A 22,400-nucleotide genomic window follows, 5' to 3' on the forward strand; every position below is an offset into this window, starting at 1 on the left:
TAGGATAACGTTAGGCGGTAATATTTCCTTCTCTGTACGACTTGATTTGATTTGCATTATGTTTTAGCATGACTTGACTTGACTAAATTAGTAATTTGACTCGACTTGACTTGAGCAAATTAGTAATTTGACTCGACTTGACTTAAGTCAACTTCCCAAATGACTTGACTTGACTGGAGTCTTAAAAAAATGACTTGGTTACAGCATTGTGAGGAACCATAGTGGAAAGTGTGGCAGCTGAACGCATCAGATTCATCAACTTGCACACCAAAATGATTTATAATAAACAATCAAATACTTGAGACTTCGGTGTCTTTGCACGCACAATTTCTTGTCGAAAACTGCCATACTTTCCAGTCTGGATGAGGATAGATTGTTTCCCATGCATTTTGCAAAGTTGGCAGTCTGAGAATTTTCCAGATCCAGACTTTTTGTGTTTTGATGGTGGATGTTTTAGATTACTATGCTAGATTAATTTTGGATATGTTTTGGATTACTACTTTGGCTTTAAATTAATGATTATAAATTGTTGCTTTGACAACAATGCGTTGACTCTACTTCACTACTTTTCTACTGTAAATAAAGTACGATTTTATTTTAAATACAACGTAGATTTTTTAGAGCAGCGTAAACAATTAAGCATGTCATAAGGCTTGATTTATCTGTGTAAGTAAAGTTAGATAGAGCTGATTTCAGTTACTAGATATCAACTTGATCGCATTCACTTTATAAGCGTGTCAAAAAATTGTAAAGATCATAAAAACAATGGCTTTGAAGGCATTAATTGGAGAAAGTAAGTCCATATACAGCTATTATAGAATATTGGTATTAACTTTAGTTTACTGGTACATTAATCTATTGAAATGAGCTTTTATAAGCTTCACGTTTGTATTCAGCACCAATCTTTTCACATATTTAATTTTGGGAACATTACTTTGCATTTTGCGAATAATTGGCTACTGTTGCATTTCATTGTTTTTACAGGAATCATGGAAGATGTGATTAGGCAAGTTAAGACCAAATCACAATGGAAGGTATGCTTATCATTTTACCTAGTGTTTGGTGACTTTGTTTTTATGTAAATATAAAATGTGTACTGTATTTGATATAATTATCTATAAAGCAAAATTTCAGAAAGTGTTAGTAGTTCGAAGTAGCTGGTGACGGTGCAAACATATTAGCTGCAGACATTCTAACTTTTTATCTTAACTTTGAAAACTTGTTTTCAGTGCAAATACAGCTGACTATATCACATTGAAGAAACACAGAAAAATGTCAGGACTAGGCTTAGAAAATGAAATTAAAACATACATACAATTCAATTAAATAATGGTGTGACATCACAATTCATGGACCTTGTCACGCTTGATTAACCCAACTGTAAATTCCAGCCGGGTCATCTCATCTATGGTTAAACAAAACAACAAACTAAGCATAAAGAAAAGCATTCAGATCTACAAGTTTCCGGTTACACTCAATGTCAAAGTCCAATGACTATAGTATATACCCTTGTTTTTGTTCAGTACCTTATATAGTAATCCCATATCTCCCTTGCACAATCTCAACCATACCTACACTCTTGAAATCTCTATCGCTCAAGATATTCAAAACCCCTGCCGTTATAATGTTTGCATCAACTCGGTAGCTCTTGTCTTTGTGCTTGCCTGTTATCTTAAGTCAAATGTAATGCTAAAGTATAACTACAATATTTTAGAATAACTAAAAACCAGATATTTTCAAATTTGATATACTGATGTACTTCTTAATAAAATTCATTTAGTTATGGTGTTAAATCTTTAGCTTATTGCAGAGAGCACAAGTGTTTTTAATCTTATTTCAGATTCTTATTTTGGATGAGCTTAGTGTTAGGATCATATCTTCTTGCTGTAAAATGAAAGATATTATTGACGAAGGGGTGACACGTAAGTGACATGTTAGTGTCAGTCTTGCAATTTTGACTTGAAACAGATTTCATGAAAGCAACACATGTGACATGTAGCCTATTATAATTATTGTGCATGTATTATACAAATCAATATTTAACTGCTAAAAATAAAATAGTAACTATTTCATAATGCTTATTGCTTCATAGTCCTTATACACAATGGAGGCAGTGATTAACGTTTTCTTTGCATGTGATAGTCAATAAATAGTATAGGGTACATTTGGTGTATACAGTGAGACCTCGTTAATCTGAACAACCGGAATCCCCGTTATCTGACACAAAACTGCCGGGAACGGATTTCTTCCTATGCATTTTACCCCTTTAATCCGGAAACCCCGCTGTCCGACTCCAACACAAAAGTTTTAGAACAAATGTGCTAAATTAATACCAATAAAATCTGATAAACTGGATTATTAAGAGTGAAGCAAAAATGGTTCATGATTGTCCTAGATACAGTAGTTAGTTGACGAAAACAGTAGCCGATTATCTACACATAATAATGTTGCAGTTTCACTCTTTAAACTACGCATACTTTGAATTAGAGTAAGGTGCATACTGCTTTTTGAACACGGTACTGCATTTGCAAGATGAATTCATTTTTCGCTTTCCGATAATCCGGATACCCTGCTAAACCGACATTTTATGACGAAACAATGTGGTCCGGATTAACGAGGTCTGACTGTAATTACTTTGAACTGTATTATACACACAACTTAAATACCAAGGAACACTTGTTCATCTTAATGATTATACTAGCATGCTTTGCATTTGTAAGATTGCATACTTAAGCAAGATGTTATCGCACCTTCAATTGCTGGAAGATATATTGTTTCATTTTTAATCACAGTTTCAACAATTCAAATTTACTTTGACCAGCAAGGTTTAGCCAAATTGCAAGCTGATGCTGTTAATAACGGGTTGTGTTCAATTTCTTTTTATAAATGTCCTCAGTGGTTGAAGATTTGAAGAAAAATAGACAGCCCATGCCAGCATTTGAAGCTATGTACTTTATAACGCCAACCAAAGAGTCCGTTGATCGTTTGGTCGACGACTTTCTTGATACAAGAAGATACAAATATGCCCACATATTTTTTACTGACTGTAAGTTTTCTGGGTCCTACATTTTTCATTGTAAATCTTTAAATTTTCGGTTGGCTAATTGATTGCATGGTTGTTACTGTGGTTTTTTTCTGTTTATAATACTTATTCTCATAAAATACCTGATGAAGTAAGCTGATACTTTCTAAAGCGTGTATCAAGCAAAGAAAAGTTAACCCTTAAAGTGCTGCCATATATTCTGTCTTTTTTTAATTTTGTTGTACTACTTACGCAATTTTTTAATTTATCATAATAAAACTATAAGTAATTTATGTTAATATAAACTTTGTTTATTAGTGCCCAAATATATTATTATTGTAACATTATTTACAATTATTCCGTAGCTTGTTCAGACCACTTACTTAAATCAATCAGTCAAAGCAACGTCGCAAAGTGCATAAGGACATTGAAAGAAGTTAATATCGCATTTCTTCCTTATGAATCCCAGGTAAATAAATGAACCACCTGTTTTGTTTGTTTGTCATGGACTATGGATAAAATGGAAGAAATTTAAATTTTTAAGTTATTATCACATGGCACATATATGTTGGTTGGATTTTTTAAGGTTTTTACCTTGGATTGCCAAGATTCCTTTGACGCCATTTACAACCCTCTCCATGCAAGCAAGAAAGACAAGGTGTTGGAAAGAGTAGCAGAACAACTTTCCACGCTTTGCGCTGTTCTCGGAGAATACCCATCAATCAGATACAGGCAGTAAGTGTTAGCTTGTTTGCTGCATAGATATCTTTTATATATATATATATATATATGTATGTATGTATACTGAATCAAATACTACATAACTAACTGAGTCCGGTGTCTCACTTTTGCTAGTGAAGCCAGCATGGGTTCATTGAATGGCCCAAAAGAGCATTGTGGTTTTTTAAATTTTAAATATTTGAATTTTTGATTGAAATAAATTTTAAAAATCCGAATAACAGCTTGCCAAAAATCTATAAAACAACTTTTTAATTAAGGTATATATAACATATAGAACTTGGTCAAATATGTAACAAAGGTTTTGTCACTTAACAATTTTATTTAGACCCTTTTGTACGATGAGTTGATTATTATAGCTGTTCTAAACTGTCATTGTTGTAAGTTTAGCATTTGAGTGAATATGTTTTGTTTAATATTTTAGCGATGTTTATGACATTGCTTGTGAAAATGTTTTTTTTTGTGGACCAAGAAATCTACTTTATAGGCTTGGTTGAGGGTTTTCTTGGACAAATAAAAAAAAACAACAACAAGATCTTCATGAAAAATTAAATTTGTTTATTAAATAAACAACAAAATATATTAAGTGTATTTGAAACTGTACTTTCAACTTGAGTGATTGCTCCCTCTGTTAGGTAACATCTATGAGCAAAGTCATTTGGGCATAAAAGCAATATACTCCAAATCCTCCATAGTTTCCTTAATTTCTGCTTCAACCCCCACAAGATTTAAATTTCCTTCGTGAGTCATGGTGCTCTCTTTTAGAATCACTGGGCTAAATTAATCATGTTGTCACTTGGCTGAGTGCAATGTTCTTATAATTTAATGAACTCGCTTATTGGAAATCATGTGATTTTGTTTCATGCCTATTTATGTTGAGCCTCATCCTCTTGGCGATGAGGTTGTTGTCAAATATGCTTTGACTATGACATGGATATGCCTCAAGTTAAACATCTGTAGCCTGTATTTAAATTTGGTATTGAAATTCCTTTAATGCGGTTTAAAAAAGATTAAAAAGTGCTAGTGGTGCTTGCTGGTTTGTAATAAAATGGTATCGTGTTTATCTTAACTATGTATCAAGTTGACTGAAATTAATATGTTCATTAAAAATATGATACAATATTATGAAGTTTAGAATACGTTATGATGCACTAATTTTTTCATAAACATATTTTGTTTTAGGAATTAGTGGTTATTATATTCACATACTTGGTTAAAATATTCATGTAAGGATAATTTTGTGGTGTTGGTAATTATTGCTGATACACATCAACAATTAGTATGCGTTTTAAAAATAATAAGAGTAACTTTTTGTAACTTGGTTTATTTATATAAGCCTTGTCAAGGAAAATACTTATAGTATGGAAGATATTTGCAATGAAGCTTCAAATGAACAACCAATCTCTGATCCTGTGCCATTCTCACAACCTGGTCTTTAATTAGTCGTTAGTCGTTTACAGCCATTAACTGATAAAACTTTAAATGAAATTCTAACTTAAATTTGCCCAAAAGACCAACCGAAATAAAAACGAACTAAAACTCAATTGAACTTAAAAGCAAAAATCTGCATAACCTACAGTGTAGCCAATGCATTTTGGGCTAGTAACCCTTTTTTCATGCTTGCTTCACTTTGCGTAAGGGAGATGAATTTGTACAGTACAGTAAAGTACATTCAGTACATATTTATACATAATATCTATGGTTTGCAGTTAATGTCCATGATCTCTTTGCAAATTTTTGTAAAGTGATCATGGACTTCCCACTATTCCTAGGTGACATTAGTTAGTGCTGCATAACATAATTTTGAATTTTTGTTTGTTTCAGGGAAGGAGACCTTTCAATGCTTCTCGCACAATTGCTTCAAAGCAAGCTTGATGCATTTAAGGTTAGACCAAAGTGATGCAGAAACTTGCGTTGTTTGTGAATATCTAGTGCTCGGTGTTTTATTATATGTCACGTTGCTGTTTACAAGAAATGCATTTTGCTTTAAGAGGAAGTAACTCATGTACGTATATAATAGTAGATTTAACAGCTGATAACAATGGACGCCACACTCATATGGTGCTAAACAAGCCCTTTATTGAAAACAAAACTATCGAAAAGATAATAAAAGCTTTTTTAATGCATTTCCTCAATACCCCTGCCTAGAGTTAATGAATTATGTAGCAAAGTTAAGTTTTCCTGATTAAAGCAGGTAGAGTTATAATAAACATTTGTTAGCAAATAGAAACTTAAACACAAATAGTTTTAGACATGGCATTAGTCTTCCTTCTCAGCTAACTTAAGATGGATGCCAGTTAACACAACAAATCATTTGACAATAATAGAAAAAAACTTTAGACGTTCTGCTTTCATTATTACAATCACAACTACATAAATTCCACTGAACTGTAGATTCAGGTTAATCCACATAAGATATTCATCAACAGGCTGATAATCCAACAATGGGCGATGGACCGGACAAGTCTCGATCTCAGCTTATTATCCTTGACCGAGGCTTTGACCCTGTCTCAGTGCTGTTGCATGAGTTGACCTATCAAGCTATGGTTCAGGATTTATTGCCTATTGAAAATGATGTATACAGGTGACTTTGCTATAATATAATGGTTCTAGATACATTCATTGTGTATGTTCATTACAAAGTAAATATGTACAGTTCTGTAAAACTCTTCTTTTTCAATCTAAAATTCAAAATCATCAATGTGCTGCCGTTAATCATCAAGTGTTAAAGTCATGCTGTAGACCTTTCCGGCACACTTTAGCAAAAATTATTGTTACTGTAAAACGCCCAGGGTTTAAGTAACAGAAAATACTAATCCTAAAATGAAATAATGTTCAAGCAAGTGCATTAAGAAGGCTTTTAGCAGTAGTGTGAGTGTTTGTCTTTCATGTTGTTCTTTCCACACCCAGGTACATAAACCAACAGCAGGAAGATAAACCTGTGAAGCAGGTTTTGCTCGATGAAGATGATGATCTGTGGGTGACCATGAGGCATGAACATATTGCTGTCGTTTCACAGTGAGTTATTTTGAAGTGTTATTCATTAGTTTCTTAGTGTTAATTTTTAAGGAAATACAGAGCTGGCAACTGCTCTTTTAAAGAAAGCATCGCTCAAGCTTTCGCCCTTCTATAAAAAAGGAGCATGCTTATTTTGCTGCTCTCATGGTGATCTTGCTCCTAGTTTGAAAAAAAGGCCATTGCTTTCGAGAATACTACAAGAAAAGGATTGTGCTCATTCGTGTCCAGCTCTGAGTGTACATGAAAATGGTGTATAACTGTTTATTGTGTAATCTTTGGCGCTGTGTATTTAAATGCTGTAGGCCAGTAAAATAATATCACTTCAACAGGCCACATTCAAGCATGCTCCGTAGGCTAAATTAATTAAAGACTAATTTCTTGTGCTATTAACTCCACCTGGTTTGCAAACCTCTTGTTTCAAATTCTTTTATCAAATAAACAAACATCAATTGTTAGAAAAGTGACATCTCACTTGAAAAACTTTGCAAAAGAAAAAAGAATGGACACAGAAAAAACAACAATGAGGGATTTATCGCACATGGTACAGAAAATGCCGCAATATCAGAAGGAGTTAAGCAAGGTAATCACATTTTCTTTAAAAAGACAACAAGCAGGCTGTCAGTGCGATTTTGTAGCATAGTCACACATGGTCATATACACAAATGTTTAGTACTCTACCCATCTTCGTATGGCTGAAGACTGCATGAAACAGTACACTGATCGTGTTGATAAACTCTGCAAAGTGGAGCAGGATCTTGCCATGGGAATGGATGCGACAGGACACCACATTAAGGAGCCAATGAAGAGTGTTGTTCACATCCTCCTGGATCAGAGCGTCGATCCTTTGGATAAGATCAGGATCATCTTGCTGTATATTGTTCTTAAAAATGGTAGGTTAATGTTTGTTTATTTGCTTTCGAACATGGGATTATAACTTGTAATCGCTAAATAATATGGGATTGTGGCTTGAAGTAAAAATCGATGTATTTTTACTTCTCTGCCAAAGGAATTCCTGAAGACAATCTGAAAAAACTGATCCACCATGCTCAAGTGTCAGAAGCAGACGAGGCATCGATCCGTAACATGGCCCATCTCGGGGTTACAGTTGTTAACAATGAGGTGATGAGAATTGGAGGCTAACCTGACCTGTTCTTTCGAGAACTTACTTCGGACCCAATCTGTTTTTTGTGTACTTTGTGTATCCATCCTACCTATGTAGCATATTTTGATAAAATTACGATAAATTTCATATTTTCAGTCAAAGATATTTTTTATCATCATTAATCAGGGTAGAGCTGGAAAACGCGGTGGTCTGAAATTTGAACGTCGTGAACATGATGCCAAATATCAACTTTCTAGATGGACTCCAATGATCAAAGATGTGATGGAAACAGCAATAGAAGATAAACTGGATCAACGGCTTTTTCCTTTCTTGTCAGGTCGTGGGACAGGTTCAAGCAGTACTGGTGTCAGAAGGTTAGTTTCATTATCGTGATTCTCATCTCAGTAATTCTCTTTCAGTAATTTAATAGATAATAATTAATGAATAACAATGGTTTTATATTTGCTGCAAATTAATTGCCGTACCAGTAAAATTTGAAAATACTTATGCTGATTGGTTGTATTGGTTGCTTACTACTACAATACCTGCTTAAGCAAGGAAATGTTCAGCTTAGGTACAATGTGTGTTTGTCGTGTGTAGTGCGCGATATCACTGGCACAAGGACAAAGGTCCTTCGGATTATAAATCAGGACCTCGACTTATTGTATTTGTGATTGGTGGAATGTCATACTCAGAAATGAGAGCTGCTTATGAGGTAACCAATCAGTTCCGAGAAAAAGGTGAAAAATGGGAAGTGCTTATAGGTAAGATATGCTAACTTGTATAGATCTTTTCTTTTCTGCGAAGCTTTTTTATGCACACAAGATAGATTGGAACAGTAGCACTAAATTGTCTGTATTTTAACCATCATACTCTAAGCTAGCTTTTGTGGGCCTGGTTTAGTTCAAATGTGTGCTCTGTTTGCTCACAAGCCGCCCATTATTACTTCTCTCTGAGTTAATGCCCATGAAATTAGCTGAATAGCCAAATGTAAATATTACGTAATGCAAATAATGACTTGGCCAATAACTAACTAGAACGATAATGTACAGGTGAAGAATATACCAACTGTTTAAGTAATTGTTTAAAACTGGGATGTACAAAGAGCATTGTTTTTGAACATATTGTTTATAATTAATGAAATCTGACGTCTGAGCCTTGAATGTATTTGGTATGAGATCATTATTCACTTTGTCAGTATTCCACAAACCGAATAATATGACTTTATGATATAAAAGAGCCATATGACATATATTATAGTTAGTAGTTATACTCATCGTACAACGGATTAAACTTTGCAATATTTTAAATCGCTGTTAGATTGGTTGTAAATTATTTAACTGCAATGGACTACATACTTACTTTGTACATCCCTGGTGTTTTTGGTAATTCAATATATTTGCATATAATAATTCAAATTTTTAATTGTTTTACATTGCTACAACTCAAAAAACTTCTGGACCTACGTAAATATCAATATATCTTGATGTGGTTTTGTCTTGTGTTGTCATTTAATGTTACGCATCACAAACACTCTCACAATCACTATGTGCATGTTTTTCACTGTTTGAATTTCACCATTCCCTGATCACACTGTGCTGCCATAAATTTTGTTGTTAGGCTCAAATTCAGTTGCAAAACCCGTCAGGTTTTTGGATGATGTCAGTCGTTTAAATAGAACGGTTGTTTTCGAAGCGGATTAATTATTTATAAACATCTTTGTTTTGTTGGGAAATGTCTTTCATTGTTAATGAATTTATTTTATCATCAAATTGTGTGCGTGGCAGAAATATACTGTTGAGGTTTCATTTACTCGAGTTTTTTGATGATGACTTATAATGCGTGGTGTTTGTATTGCAATATATAGGCCTGTGCTTAACGAGAGTATAAAATTAACGAATCATGTATAAAATGTCTAAATTCTAATGTATAGAGGTGTTCTTAAGGCAATATGTATTTTTGTGTTGTAATTGATCTTCGGTTAAAGAGAGAAGTTTCTTATTAAAAGTTGTTTTTTTTGCATAATTTATACACTTTGGTCTTGATGGTTGCGGTAGATGCATAATCAATTTGTTTTTTAACTAAACTTGCTGTTATCAATTTTCTCAACTGTCCATTATTGGTATAATGGTATAAAGGTTCACAACATGGGAAAGTTATTTTCTTTAAAAGCCAACTTTATTGCAATTAACTTATTGAAAACAATTATATTGATCAAAGATTAAATTGAAAAAGTCAACATCCGTTTTAATTGCACCACTTGTGCAAATTATACCCAATTTTTCATTGTTTTAAAAATCTGTGCATGTTTTTCGCAGTGTTGAAAGAGCATATATTTGCATGCTAATTGTTTTCCATTAAGCTGTCAATGTGTTTAAACATATGCTTCTTGGTTGATGTAGAAAAAGCATGTTATGTTATTTAGACTGGCAATAACACAGGTGGATATACATTGTAGAAATATGCTTGTTGAAATTGCTCAGATTTTATGTTAATTTATTTTAAAGAGTTTTTGCTTAGTGTGTTCAAAAATCCAACTTTATTATCATCTGTAGTTTCGCACAAGTAAAACCACTTTTAATTTTGTTCCTTAGATAAAAAACCTTAACCACATTCCTAATTTTCTTAATGAGGCATTGGCATTTTACTTAACCACTGACAGCAAATTATTGATTTCTCTTATTTGGGAATCAGGATGCATTATCTTAATTGAGCTACCAAGATTAAAATTGCTTTCATTGCTTTGCTCTGGGACCCTACGTTGGCAATAAACCTTCAGTTTTGCAATGTTATGTCTTGCGTGATGTCTTAGGTGTATAGTTTATTGATTAACAGACATACTGGAAAATAATAAATTTAATCCAAATTTACTATGGTACATCCAGGTTGTACTACTGGGACAAAAGAAACATATATCTAATGAACATTTACTATGATAATTATAAACATTCAAAAATGTTTTAAAAGTATCATCATGACACTGTTGCCACAGCCATTGCAAGACAAATGGTTTCGGTCTTTGGATGCACATCATTTGTATATATTGTTTAGTTTAGACTTTAGACTGTTGTGTGACTATGTTTAATGTAATTTATCTGTATCAAGCTTTATGACTTATTATTGTTAACAAGGAAACATAGTTCTGCAAAGTGTTTGCGGTGGTAGAGATTTAAAACTGATAATTATACTGTTTTAAAGCTCAGTCTTAATCGTTGTATTCAAGGTGCACCAAACATCTGGCAACCAAATTTATTTTTGGATCATGTCACAAAATTGACTGCATCGCCAGATGCAGATGAACAATGACAATCAACTCCACTGAAATCGGGGATACCGGCCACATTACGGAGGAGCCTAAGGAGACTGTCAATGTCAAAGAAAAAGAAGGTGATTCATCATGTATTTCTGGGATATGGAAATCAGATTATTTTCATATCATGAATGAAATCTGGAGTGGGAATATAGTATTTGCTGTGTTAACCACGTTGGCGTTCAGCAACATTACATTTAACAACTCAAACACTTTAAATTATCATTTTGAAATGTCATGTGTTTATTCGATATTTTTCATGTCGAAACTTGTGCTTAAGATAAACTTTAAAATTTCAGGTTGTTGCAGCAGAGCAGTCATCATCGGCCAATTCAAATCAAAATAATAACAACCAAGCCCAGTCTAGACTTCGCCAAGATTCCGCAAGTTACGGGTCGACTAGCACTGCAGTAAATCAAGTCTTAACACCCGACTCTGTTGGCATCAGTATGACTCGCTCAACCTCTGCGTCTCCGAGGAACTCCAGAAGAAGGTCACCACATGGGTAATTTTATTGGATAAATATTCTATTATATTACTTTGCTGTCGACCTAAATGCCAGAACATTGTGTTGGGTAATGCTAGGGGTACATTTTAACGTCAAAGTTTATTGTAGGATAAAATTTTGTTTACCAATATCCTAGATTTCCAGTTTAGGTTAGGAATTTGCAAGTACAAGGTCTACAGTGTAATTGGATGGGGGTGCAAATTAATGCTAAAACCTTCTAAAATCGAAATGGTTTAAATAATTTCATCAATTAATTGTCTTACTGTTGGGCTATGTTGTATCTAGCTTAGAATACTCATGGTCTTATTTTAGTATTTGCAATTTTTTCTTGCAAAGAATTTACTTTCCTGGTAAAGCTATGAATATACAGTTGATGCATGCTATAGTTGTAATAGGTATATAAGAAAAATACCTTGTATTGAGTACTTACTTACTATACAGTACTTAATAATGAAAACTTCTTTTAGTTTATGAACCAAAGTTTAGTTTTACAATTATTAAAAGCTATAAAAAGGGCTAACGTATAGTGTATATACCATAGTAGCTGTATATGAAATAATATGCAACATTTACTGAAAACTACAATGTAGTTTCACATTAAATTTAGCGAATTGTTATATCTTATATGTGTGTCAGACGATCCAGATCGAAGTCTCCAGCACATGTCAGGAGATCGTCAAAATCACGAAAATCCTCAAGAGACCGCAGCCGGTTGCTGCAGGATCGAAATGGCTCCTCCCATGCAAACGGACATGAAAATCCCGCTTTCAGTGGAAAGAAATAGGGTGGAATCTTCCACCAGCTTGATTGATTGTTTTTATTCTATAATATTTATGCACTTTAATGTAATATACGGGCATTGCAATTTGTACAAGTGGCCTGCTTTCAGGCTTAAGTTATGTTTTGTGTAGACCTCAAAAGTCATCATTTGGTAACGTTTGAAAAAGACCTATAGATCTTGCATGATTTCGTTTAATGCTGTTCTGTTTCAAATTCAGTGTTATTCAGTTACAACTACGAGTACATTCCAGGTAAATTTTTGCCTTGTTTGACATAGGTTGTAGAAAGTAAATTTTTGGATTATAGCTTTACCCAATTTTTTGTAGTTGTTTTCCTATCTGATTATCACAAATAATTTTTGTAGACGGTATGTAATTATTTGCTTTCTTGAATTGTTCTTGTTATTGTGACTTGTATTCTGAAATGAGCAGAAAATCTGTATCGTTTACATGTGAAACGTTTTATAGCATTTCAAATTTTATGTTATTGTACAGCAAACTGCATACATTTTCTGTTTTTATCGACTTATTTCTTCAAAACTTAATTGTTAAAAAAATTTTCAAAAGTAATTATTCACTAATGCGTTGTTCTGACAATCAACTCCTACTTCCTAGCACACTTTGAATTTGTGTGAAAGTGTTGTCATACGTGATCAGTTCCGTGATTATTTTCTAGCACAAGCAATGTTTTCGTAATAAATCCAAGTCGATCTGTTTAGTATAAATATAGCAACTTCATGGTGAAAGCTATTTTCTCTTATTTATGTCTGTGATGTGATTTATGATTCCTAAATTTCTTTGTACCCTTATGAAGCGTTTTATACGTGGAAGATATTACTTCGAAATAATTGTATATAATAGTGATTGAATACGCGATTGTACGTGTAATATATGTTGTTACTGACACAATAAAGTCAACAATCTTCATTGTAATTTCACAAGATGCAGCAGGGCCGGCCAACATTTTTGATAACACAGTATTTTTTCGCACAGATCCGCTTTCAAATACCAAGCAAAAACACATTGGCGGGATGTCTACAGAACCAACTTTTATTCGTCCTATTTTTAACATTCTGATGGTAACATACACTTCCCATACGAGAAAGTTTCTTTGTGTATGGATCTTCTTCTTCTTTGTGTATTTGGATAAATCTTCCAAAATAAATTGTTAGTTTTTATTCATTCATATACAAATGCGGAAAAGTCCTTTTTAGTCCTTTCTACTGAAGATGCAGCAGGTGTCCTTATAACAGTGATGGCCAAAATTGTCCCCAGGAACTTTAGCAGAAAAAATTCAGAGACCTGCTTTTACAATAGTTCAAACATTTCAGTGGTGATGTTGAGCTCTGCATAGTACCTAGATTAGTAAAAAGTTGCAGTTGTTGTTTTACTGAAGAAAATCACAACTTGCAAATTGTAAAAATAACACACTGTCGGTGGTAGACTGTGCACTTGTTCCTACAGCAATTTCAGAAATGGGACGAAGATATGTGCTTTTAAGTTATGTATAAAACCAGAACAGTAGTGAAAAGCATCGCAGCTACAAAACACTAAATTACTCAGCGAAACATATTCTTGTATTACAAGAATCATCCATTTACACGAGAATCACATATTGTGCAAGATGTCCCGCTGTTCTACACCGCAGTCAGATATTCAATGAATTCTTGTTTCAGCTTGAAGCAATTGAAGAGCAAAATTCAAATTTCCTGCAAAATTTTAAGGTGGCCGCAACCTCAAAGCATCACTGACAATTTTCCACACTCCTTCAACATTGGTCAAAGTAAAATTTTGGACAAAAGCTTTGAGTGTATGATTGTCAAATTTCACTGTTCCGCCTACTGCAACTAAAATTGATTCATTTCCGTTGGTAAATTGCGGCAATATCGGCTGACAGTCAAACCAGTCAACAATGTGAAAGCAGCCAGGCAAATCCTAAATACAAGCAAATCATAGATTACAAGCAACCAAACTTAAATGTATAAGTTCACAAACAAATTTTTAAAAAGTGTTCATAAAAGCTAACTTAAATTTTGTGAAAAGTTCAATTTCAGGATGTGAGAAGTAATTTTCTATTCATGAAGATTGAAAGGTCTTTACCTGTAAATATTTTTCAATGCTTTCCTTTCCCTGAACTCCATTGCCTTCCCAGACTAGCTGAGCCGCCTCATGGTACATCTTGCCGATTTTCTTAGAATTAAAAAAGCAAACGTAAATCTAAAATTTTGTACCCGGTACGTTTTTAATGCATACTTTATGACACACAAGTAAGAAGAAATTTACTCAATTAAAGATCAGCAAATGGTTTGTGCCAAATAAGTCACAAAAGTTGAATCTTGTCTCATACATGTCTTGTCTTGTCATAGGTTTCGTAAAACAGTGAACAGAACTTGGTGCCGGCCTCAATCGACTGCTCTATTTGGAACTTGAGGGTGGGCGGCTGCAATTTAAAATTTATGTTGTTAATGGTGAGCTTTCTACTTCAAAAAGTTCCATCTAATTGTTAGAGATATTGTAAATGATGCAAAACGTATGCACAGTATTCCTTTTTCACAGGGATGACAAACCTATGGTGCATGCATCAAATATGGTGCTTTGCTTTTCTGTAAACCTTGTTTTCAGTAGTTTCATTATATTGTGCAGAACTTTTAGCCAAATTTGTGTTCACTTTTTCCTGGATTTAGTTAAAATGCACATTATGTGTATAATAAATGAGATTAATTATGAAATTAATAACTTGCAGCATGTTTTAGACAAACCAGTCTAATTGTAATGTGCCGCCCTTGACAGAACGTGAGGCACAAAATGAAACAATGCTGTTTGAGTTGTGTTGATACAAAAATGCTCCGGTGTAAGTAGATGGAGTTGCCAATCATGTAAAAACCTATCCTGCATTTAACTTGTGTTGTTATAATCATGAGTAAGGGACCTAACACGTCAGTCATCTCATAACATGTTTGTGTAACCATGTAATGTTCTAACAGTGTATCAAGCAAAACACTTTTCCCCACACCTATCCAAATGTTCTACGATTCGATATCTAGTTGTGTTATATCAGTTATGTTATATCTGTTCTTGCGTTGGATTTTGTCTTCTATAATAGGATTGTTACCAACAAACATCTTAACATATTAATGTCAAATGCAAGATAACTTGAAAAGACTCATAAAGTGATATTTATCCTCTTTATTGTTTTATATTTAATAACTTTAGAAAATTGTTTTTAAATTGGAAATGATGTCAAGTCAATTTCAAGTAGTACATATTGGTATAGTCAATGAAGTATGAAGCTATGTGCTGCACAATCTGAAATTACGTATTAAAATATTGGTACATAGCATAAAAAAGTTGGCCAACCCTGTTGTATAGATTGCAAAAAACATATATTTCATGCAATAGAATTTGCCTATATCGACACTTTTTCATTGGCCCCGGCGAAATTCCTATCTTTTACGTACATTCGAGTTCACCCATATCGACACCTTTTTTGATCTCCCAGAGCATTTTGTTTTATCATTTCATTATCATTTCGTATATAATGACAGTTGTAGCTTTTCTTATCACTCTCGACTTTATGACATTATCGTATGACGGTTTAGGTTGCCTAGTCTTACAGTGCTTACTGCACTGTACCTTACTGTAGTAACGCCATTTTGCTCCGCATCAGTACCTTCTGCGTGCGTATTACAAGTAAATACAACTACCATTATTTTCACGATCTTGTTTGGGTTGGTCTTTGCTGTAGTATACGCAAAAACATAAAATTAAGCGGCAGTGCTTATTAGAGTACACATTTAACCCATACCAGGCCTTTACATTGAACTAAAACGGGAATTTAGGAACAATTTATATTGATTCGTCTATATCGACACTTTTTCTTCATCCCCTTGAGGTGTCGATATAAGCAAATTCTACTGTATCAAAATTAATACCGATCGATCCAATGTCATTGTGTTAAGTCTTGATAATTGTAGAAATAACAGCCTAGAAACTTAACAGATATCATCTACTTTAACATCCTGCTGCAACAATCAAAACACAGATTAAAATGAATAAATAAAACATGAAAAATACATAACAAAAATACATTTGTACAGGAAATAACTAATAAAAGAAGGAAAACACGAGTGAAAAAATTACTTTCGACTGCTGTCGATTTGTAATAATCACTTATCTTTGTAATGACATTTATAACAGTATTCTGACGTTTTCAGAATATTAGCAAGTATCAAAAATCACAAACATAATGATATATATGTTTTATATACAACACAACCAAAAACTAAGAATATACATGACACATGTTGGTTGCCTTGTAACACTTATTTGATCAAACTTGCTGAGAAATTAATTTGTCTTATAAAGGCTTCAAATGTTATTTGTTAGGCAAATCACATAGAGCTGACAATGCAATCTAAAGCAAACACTGGCTTTACAAAAACCAATAAATTTCAATAAAGTACTCTTAATACGATAGAGGCAGGACTAAAATGGGCTGTATCCGGATGTGGATAATAGAATATAATATATGCAAGGTTTAAATCAATTGGAAAATACTGATGCACATGAGGCATTTCAGCCATAAACTGTATTCAATAACAACAATTGCAGACTCAGCAAATTTTTGTTGTGAAAGATAACTGGTACAATTCATCAGGAAAATATCCAATCAGGAAAAATATATCACTAACTTACAATCAACTACTGGTTGCAAAGACTTGTAACATGTTTGGAAATTACTTGTAACTATAAAAAGCCACTGTTATGAATAAACTTTGTACACTGTATATTTATAGATATGTTTATATATAATATAACTCTTTTAGTTTATTAAAGTACCAGTAACAAAAGTAACTTCATGATGCGATAACTACAAGGCTCCACAAGGCAAATTTTACTTCAATAAAATTTAAATGCAATGAAAAGCCTATTTCATTTTAAAGAATTGCATAATCAGTACAGTACATAAGCATAACACACAAAGTTGAATATAAACTCACTGATGTGGTCCCCACTATGGTATCACTGAATCTAAAACAATATTATATGACAATATTTAAACTCTCCATTGACGTCCAGCATTCAATCTATTTTTGTCCAGTTTTTCGAGTTTTTCAAAATGTTTCCGGGCATTTCTTATGTTGATTAGTGTGAGCTCAGAAGGTATGGATGTATCTGACATTATCACCATGACATATGTATTGGATGTGAAGACTTCAATGAAAGCAGCAAAGCAGTTGTTTCGGACCTCCATGCTCTGAAAGGAGGCGGCAACCTTGCTGCAACTTAGCTTGAACTGCTTTATGATGTTGCTGATCTTTTCGAATCTGTGAATATCCTTGTGCTTTCTTCGTTCATTGTGAGATATCACCAGGAATGTGGCCTTTTCAAACAGGAGAACTTCATCAGCGTTGATAATCTCAGCAAATCTAGCTAGATTGGTCTCCAACTCCTGAACGTTTGGGATAAGCTGGTACATAATACTCGACCATGCCTTGTACAGGGTTTCATCCCAAATAGAGGTTTTAAAGCAGGCACACTGAAGTGGCTTGGATAACCGTACAAGATCATCTTCCCTGTCCCTAAACACAATATCGCGTTGGTCTTCTTGAACAAGATCCATTTTGTGAATGAGACAAAATATTTTTGCGCTGGGTGAATTCTGCAAAATTGCCTCCAAACACGTTTGATAGTAGTGCATATCTTTTTCTAACTCCCGACTTTCCACATCAAAAACATAAATCAGCACTTCAACATTGCGGAAAATGTTGTCTCGTTGGCTAGCAAAGTAATTTTCCATGAATGCTTCTTGGCCTCCGCAATCCCACAAATTTAAAACAAGATTACCTAAAAATCGTACATGAGAATGTTCCACGTCAATAGTTGCACCAAGTCGTCTGGTGTCTCTTGCGATGTAATTTGCAAAGATAATAGATCTCATGCTGGTCTTTCCAGAGCCAGATTTACCCATCAACAGCACCTTTTTCTTCATTTTGTTTGCAATTAGAGAAATCTTTAACAAAACATAGGCTGAAATCCAGTGCTTCAATAACCTTCAACAAGAACATGTCATGACAATAATTAATTGACAAATAAAATATTTCTTTTGATGAGGAAAGTAACATGCACCTCTGTAGAAATACATCTGTCTATCCATTGGGGTAAGAAGAGTGTTGATCTAATTTTTGCAACTGCTCCTTCAAAACTACTAAAACTAATCACATTATAGTTAACGCACTTCAATTTGATTAAAAGAAACTTGGAGTAACTTGTTCAACGTGCTTTTCAAAACTGTCTACAGCAAAATCATGAGACCATAATCATTTCCAAAACAAGACGTAAGAGCATGGAGCAAAATTGCTGTTAAATGGATTGTTAAAGTGTGCATTGTGCAATAAAGTGTTTGAAAGCAATTGTTCAAAAATGGTGCAAAAATGAAGACAATTATATACTTGAAGGTGTCTCTTTACTGCCAGACATACAAGATAAATCTGTGTTAAATTGAGCAATATAATGTTCGAATGCAAATGTTTAAAAAGTTTGTGATGATTAGGAAAATTAGACCTACTTATAAAATACTGAAATTGAAAGAAAGATTGAATTGAAAGAAATTTAGCTTTTTTTTTAGTACGGTGTGTTTGTCTTGATAAAAAAGAAGGATAATTTGTAGGTAGAAACTTGAAAATTAAAAGTTAACAGGGAAGGGTTTTAAAATGTAGCACACAAAATTTCATTTAAAAGTATTCAAAAAACTAAAAAAATGATTAGCAATTTTTGGCAAAATTTCGCTTACTGGGTATTTTTGCATATTGGCTAGCCTACCCTTTAGTTGCTATGTTTCCAATAGCCCTATGGCTCCCAAGGATGTACGAGAAACCACAAGATATCATTCACATTACTGAAAGAACCCAAATTGCAGGAGCGCAGAATAGTCTATACGCTACCATAGCTGTTCTCAGCAAGTTCAGCAACATTACCTAACAACTAAAAAAGACAAGTGTGGGTGCGCAAAAAAGCTGGGACGAACTTAAAGTGCGCACTTATAGGCCTACCTACTGTAGCAACACAGTACAGAAGTACCAGCAATATGCATGGTTTGACTGATTCAATCTTTAAATGAATTGAAAATCGAAGTGATTATTTCACCGGCGTCCGTTTACGAAAGTTACTGAATCATAATATGGTGGCTGGCAGATTTTCGCTAATTGGTTTATCACCCTTGTTTTAGATGGTGAGAAGAAAGCAATGCAGTGAGGTACTGGTTAGCAAATTGGATTTTCCAAATTCGGTAACCGGCAGCCGATGAAATATAGACGCTGCCAAAGCCTGCCATTAAAGTCTGAGCACACAACACTTACCGTATGCTTATTGCTTAACCCCACTGTTTTGCCAAATTGCAACGTGTCATGAAGCAAATTTAAAACACTCGTTTCAGGTAAGTCAAAGGGAGCAACGATGTACTCAGAAGCTTAGACTTTGCGCTGTGATAAGCAAACAAAGACTAGCAGTGTATTGCTGAGTAACATTTTTTAAGCTGGAAAAGTTGCTTATACACGGTCAAGTAAGTTGCTTACACAGCATATACCTACTTGAGCAAACAATGTCGTTACCACACAATCGCTATGCTGTACAGTTACGTCTGCTTTTTGGAAGGCCAATAAAACACACACCAGGCCATGGTTGCACAGAACAAGGTTTGAATATAAAAAATAAATTGGCTGCCATACAATTACAAATGACCATGCTTGATTGGTTTCTCTAAAAAGACTAAATGCTATGGGTTTGATGGGTTTACTGGGTTTCTTGGGTTCACAGAGTTTCCTGGCATCACTCATAGATATCATATAAATAATGTGTGTATAATACCATAGTACAGTATACTAAAACTATAACTAAAACTATACTGATATGTTTTAATATACTATGATAACACCGTGTGTGTGTGTGCATAACACCTTGCGTTTATATAACATCTATGGACTATGGCTTCACTGGGTTTCATAGGTTCCCCGGGTTCTCTGGGTTTTTCTGGATTCTCAGGATTCACTAGGTTTACTGGGTTTCATTGGGTTTCTCGGATTCTATGGGTCTCCTGGATTCCTTAGTTTTCATTTTGGAAAGAAAAGAATTGCTTAGCGGCTAAATTTTAGCCAAATTTGACTACACCATTCTGCATGTATTATGAGAAGCCAGATAGCTCTGGTGTTAGTTTGTGTTGGTTTTGCCATCACGAACATATGTTTCACGCCACCACAATCTAACTCAAATGACTCTAATGTCATGAAGTCCTATTGCTAACAAACAGCTTATTGAAAACGGTCGTTATCCGTCACAGAATGTTGTTTCAATTTACGGTAATAAAAACTAAATATGTTATGAAGGAAAATAAAGCATTTCAAATATAAACGTAATATATTGAATAGCAACGTTCAGCCGGGAAATTAACAAATTTACAACCTTTTGAAATGTTAAAACACTATATTTTTGATTGCTTGTCATGTGAGTATCACGTTTAAAAAGAAAATCAAGTTTCTTTGAACGTGTCCTATAGTTTTTCCATTCTCGTGCACATAATCCAGCATGACTTTGTAGCGTTAGTGGGCGTTACACACCCACACTCCACATAGATATGTTAAAACTCTATTTATTCAATTTTTGGTATCGTAGCTGTTATGCCTAATTTCGTTTGCTGCCATAATTGAAGGTGGTGTAACATTAACGTCACTAACCATGTTATGCTTCTGCACCATTCTACTCCTGATATCCGTCAAAGACGGTGGTGTTCGTTTCAAGTGCACTCGCGAAAATACAGGATCTACTTTACGTTCTGAGTTTATTCATTGAGGTAACAAACTAATGCTACCAGGGAAGGACAATTTCCTTCTGAAAACGAATGAAAGCCGTTATATCAAGGGTCTTATACTATACTTATATACGATATAGGCAGCTATATCACAACAACGTGCAGCTTTTCGATAAATATCACAGGTCACATGGTCTGTATGAAAGGTCTCAGTAGTGAGGCATTAAAGTGATAAAAATAAATTTTGAGTTTTTAATTTTTTTTAGTTATCCTAACAACATTCTAACAAAATTAAAATATTACCACATTTTTATTTTATTTAATTATATACAAACTAATAAGTTTTGCATTAAAATTAAAAGATATAATCATTTTTTAATTTCAATGATTTATCCATCAAATATAATGCCGTGTGATGGCAACCCCCACACCGCATGGAAGAGGTTCAGGCAAATTTATAATCGAGCCTTATATTTTCAAACCGAAATTGGCTCGAAAACACAAAACCAAACCAGGAAACTTATTTTGTTTTTTCGTTTTTTACCCTTTTTTGATAAGATTTTAAGTGCACAAAAATTCTACAAATGCACAAGTGCGCACTCACAGATTGCCAGGTGTAGATTTTGATGCTTTTGCAAGCTTCTGTTAGCATGTTTGTAAAAAAACTTTCCATAAATCATGGACAAACGCATAAAATTGTGTCCACATTTCATTAAACACACACAAAATTCAGCTAAGTCCGCATAAGCATGCTCATTTACGCACCTGAAATGCGCTATTAAATGTGATTATAACCGTACTTGAGTGTGCTTTTGCCTAACCCCGCAGTCCGGTTTTAATGTCAACCATTTTTAAATTGCGTTTTGCTTTCTGCGGGAGGTTTTTAGCAACCTGCGCGCATTCACATTCGTTTGAAGAAAGTTAAATTACAACGTTAAAGTGGCAGAGTATAAAGTGAGTATAAAATCGGGCCCGATTTTTTTCAAACCAAAACCGGGCACCAACTTATAACTCTAGGTTGAAGGTGGCTCTTTTATCTTGTTGTCTTAAGCACGTGCTTATTTTGCTTATAGGTTAATCTTGCACTGGCTAGTATGGACCAAACAATACTAATAAATAA

The 22,400-nt window shown here is 34.0% G+C and overlaps 3 protein-coding genes across 4 annotated transcripts; 1 reads left to right on the forward strand and 2 right to left on the reverse strand.

The window, feature by feature from the left end:
* Positions 1-345: 345 nt before the first annotated feature.
* LOC143469635 (syntaxin-binding protein 1-like) lies at positions 346-13,404 on the forward strand. Of its 2 annotated transcripts, XM_076967393.1 has the most exons (17): positions 349-793; positions 985-1,034; positions 1,841-1,922; positions 2,897-3,046; positions 3,388-3,491; positions 3,609-3,757; positions 5,585-5,645; positions 6,190-6,344; positions 6,671-6,778; positions 7,235-7,358; positions 7,449-7,668; positions 7,785-7,897; positions 8,067-8,254; positions 8,481-8,644; positions 11,104-11,267; positions 11,490-11,695; positions 12,335-13,404. In XM_076967393.1, exons 1-15 carry the CDS (start codon positions 766-768, stop codon positions 11,184-11,186), a joined length of 1,779 nt encoding a protein of 592 aa, XP_076823508.1. In that variant the 5' UTR covers positions 349-765; the 3' UTR covers positions 11,187-11,267; positions 11,490-11,695; positions 12,335-13,404. The 2 variants fall into 2 exon arrangements, with proteins under 2 accessions (XP_076823509.1, XP_076823508.1); XM_076967394.1 differs by lacking the exons at positions 11,104-11,267; positions 11,490-11,695; positions 12,335-13,404 and adding an exon at positions 9,501-11,103 and having other exon boundaries at positions 346-793.
* A 632-nt stretch (positions 13,405-14,036) lies between these two features.
* Positions 14,037-16,540, reverse strand: LOC143469637 (NTF2-related export protein-like). Its single transcript, XM_076967396.1, has 4 exons — positions 16,410-16,540; positions 14,825-14,917; positions 14,578-14,667; positions 14,037-14,412 (listed from the first exon to the last, which is right to left on the reverse strand). Exons 1-4 carry the CDS (start codon positions 16,425-16,427, stop codon positions 14,197-14,199), a joined length of 417 nt encoding a protein of 138 aa, XP_076823511.1. The 5' UTR covers positions 16,428-16,540; the 3' UTR covers positions 14,037-14,196.
* LOC143469636 (ras-related GTP-binding protein A-like) lies at positions 16,500-18,603 on the reverse strand. The gene has a single exon (XM_076967395.1). It carries the CDS (start codon positions 18,467-18,469, stop codon positions 17,534-17,536), a length of 936 nt encoding a protein of 311 aa, XP_076823510.1. The 5' UTR covers positions 18,470-18,603; the 3' UTR covers positions 16,500-17,533.
* Between the last annotated feature and the right edge of the window lie 3,797 nt (positions 18,604-22,400).

The sequence above is a fragment of the Clavelina lepadiformis genome, chromosome 8 (genome assembly GCF_947623445.1).
Source record: "Clavelina lepadiformis chromosome 8, kaClaLepa1.1, whole genome shotgun sequence".
In the NCBI taxonomy this organism is placed as follows: Eukaryota; Metazoa; Chordata; class Ascidiacea; order Aplousobranchia; family Clavelinidae; genus Clavelina; species Clavelina lepadiformis.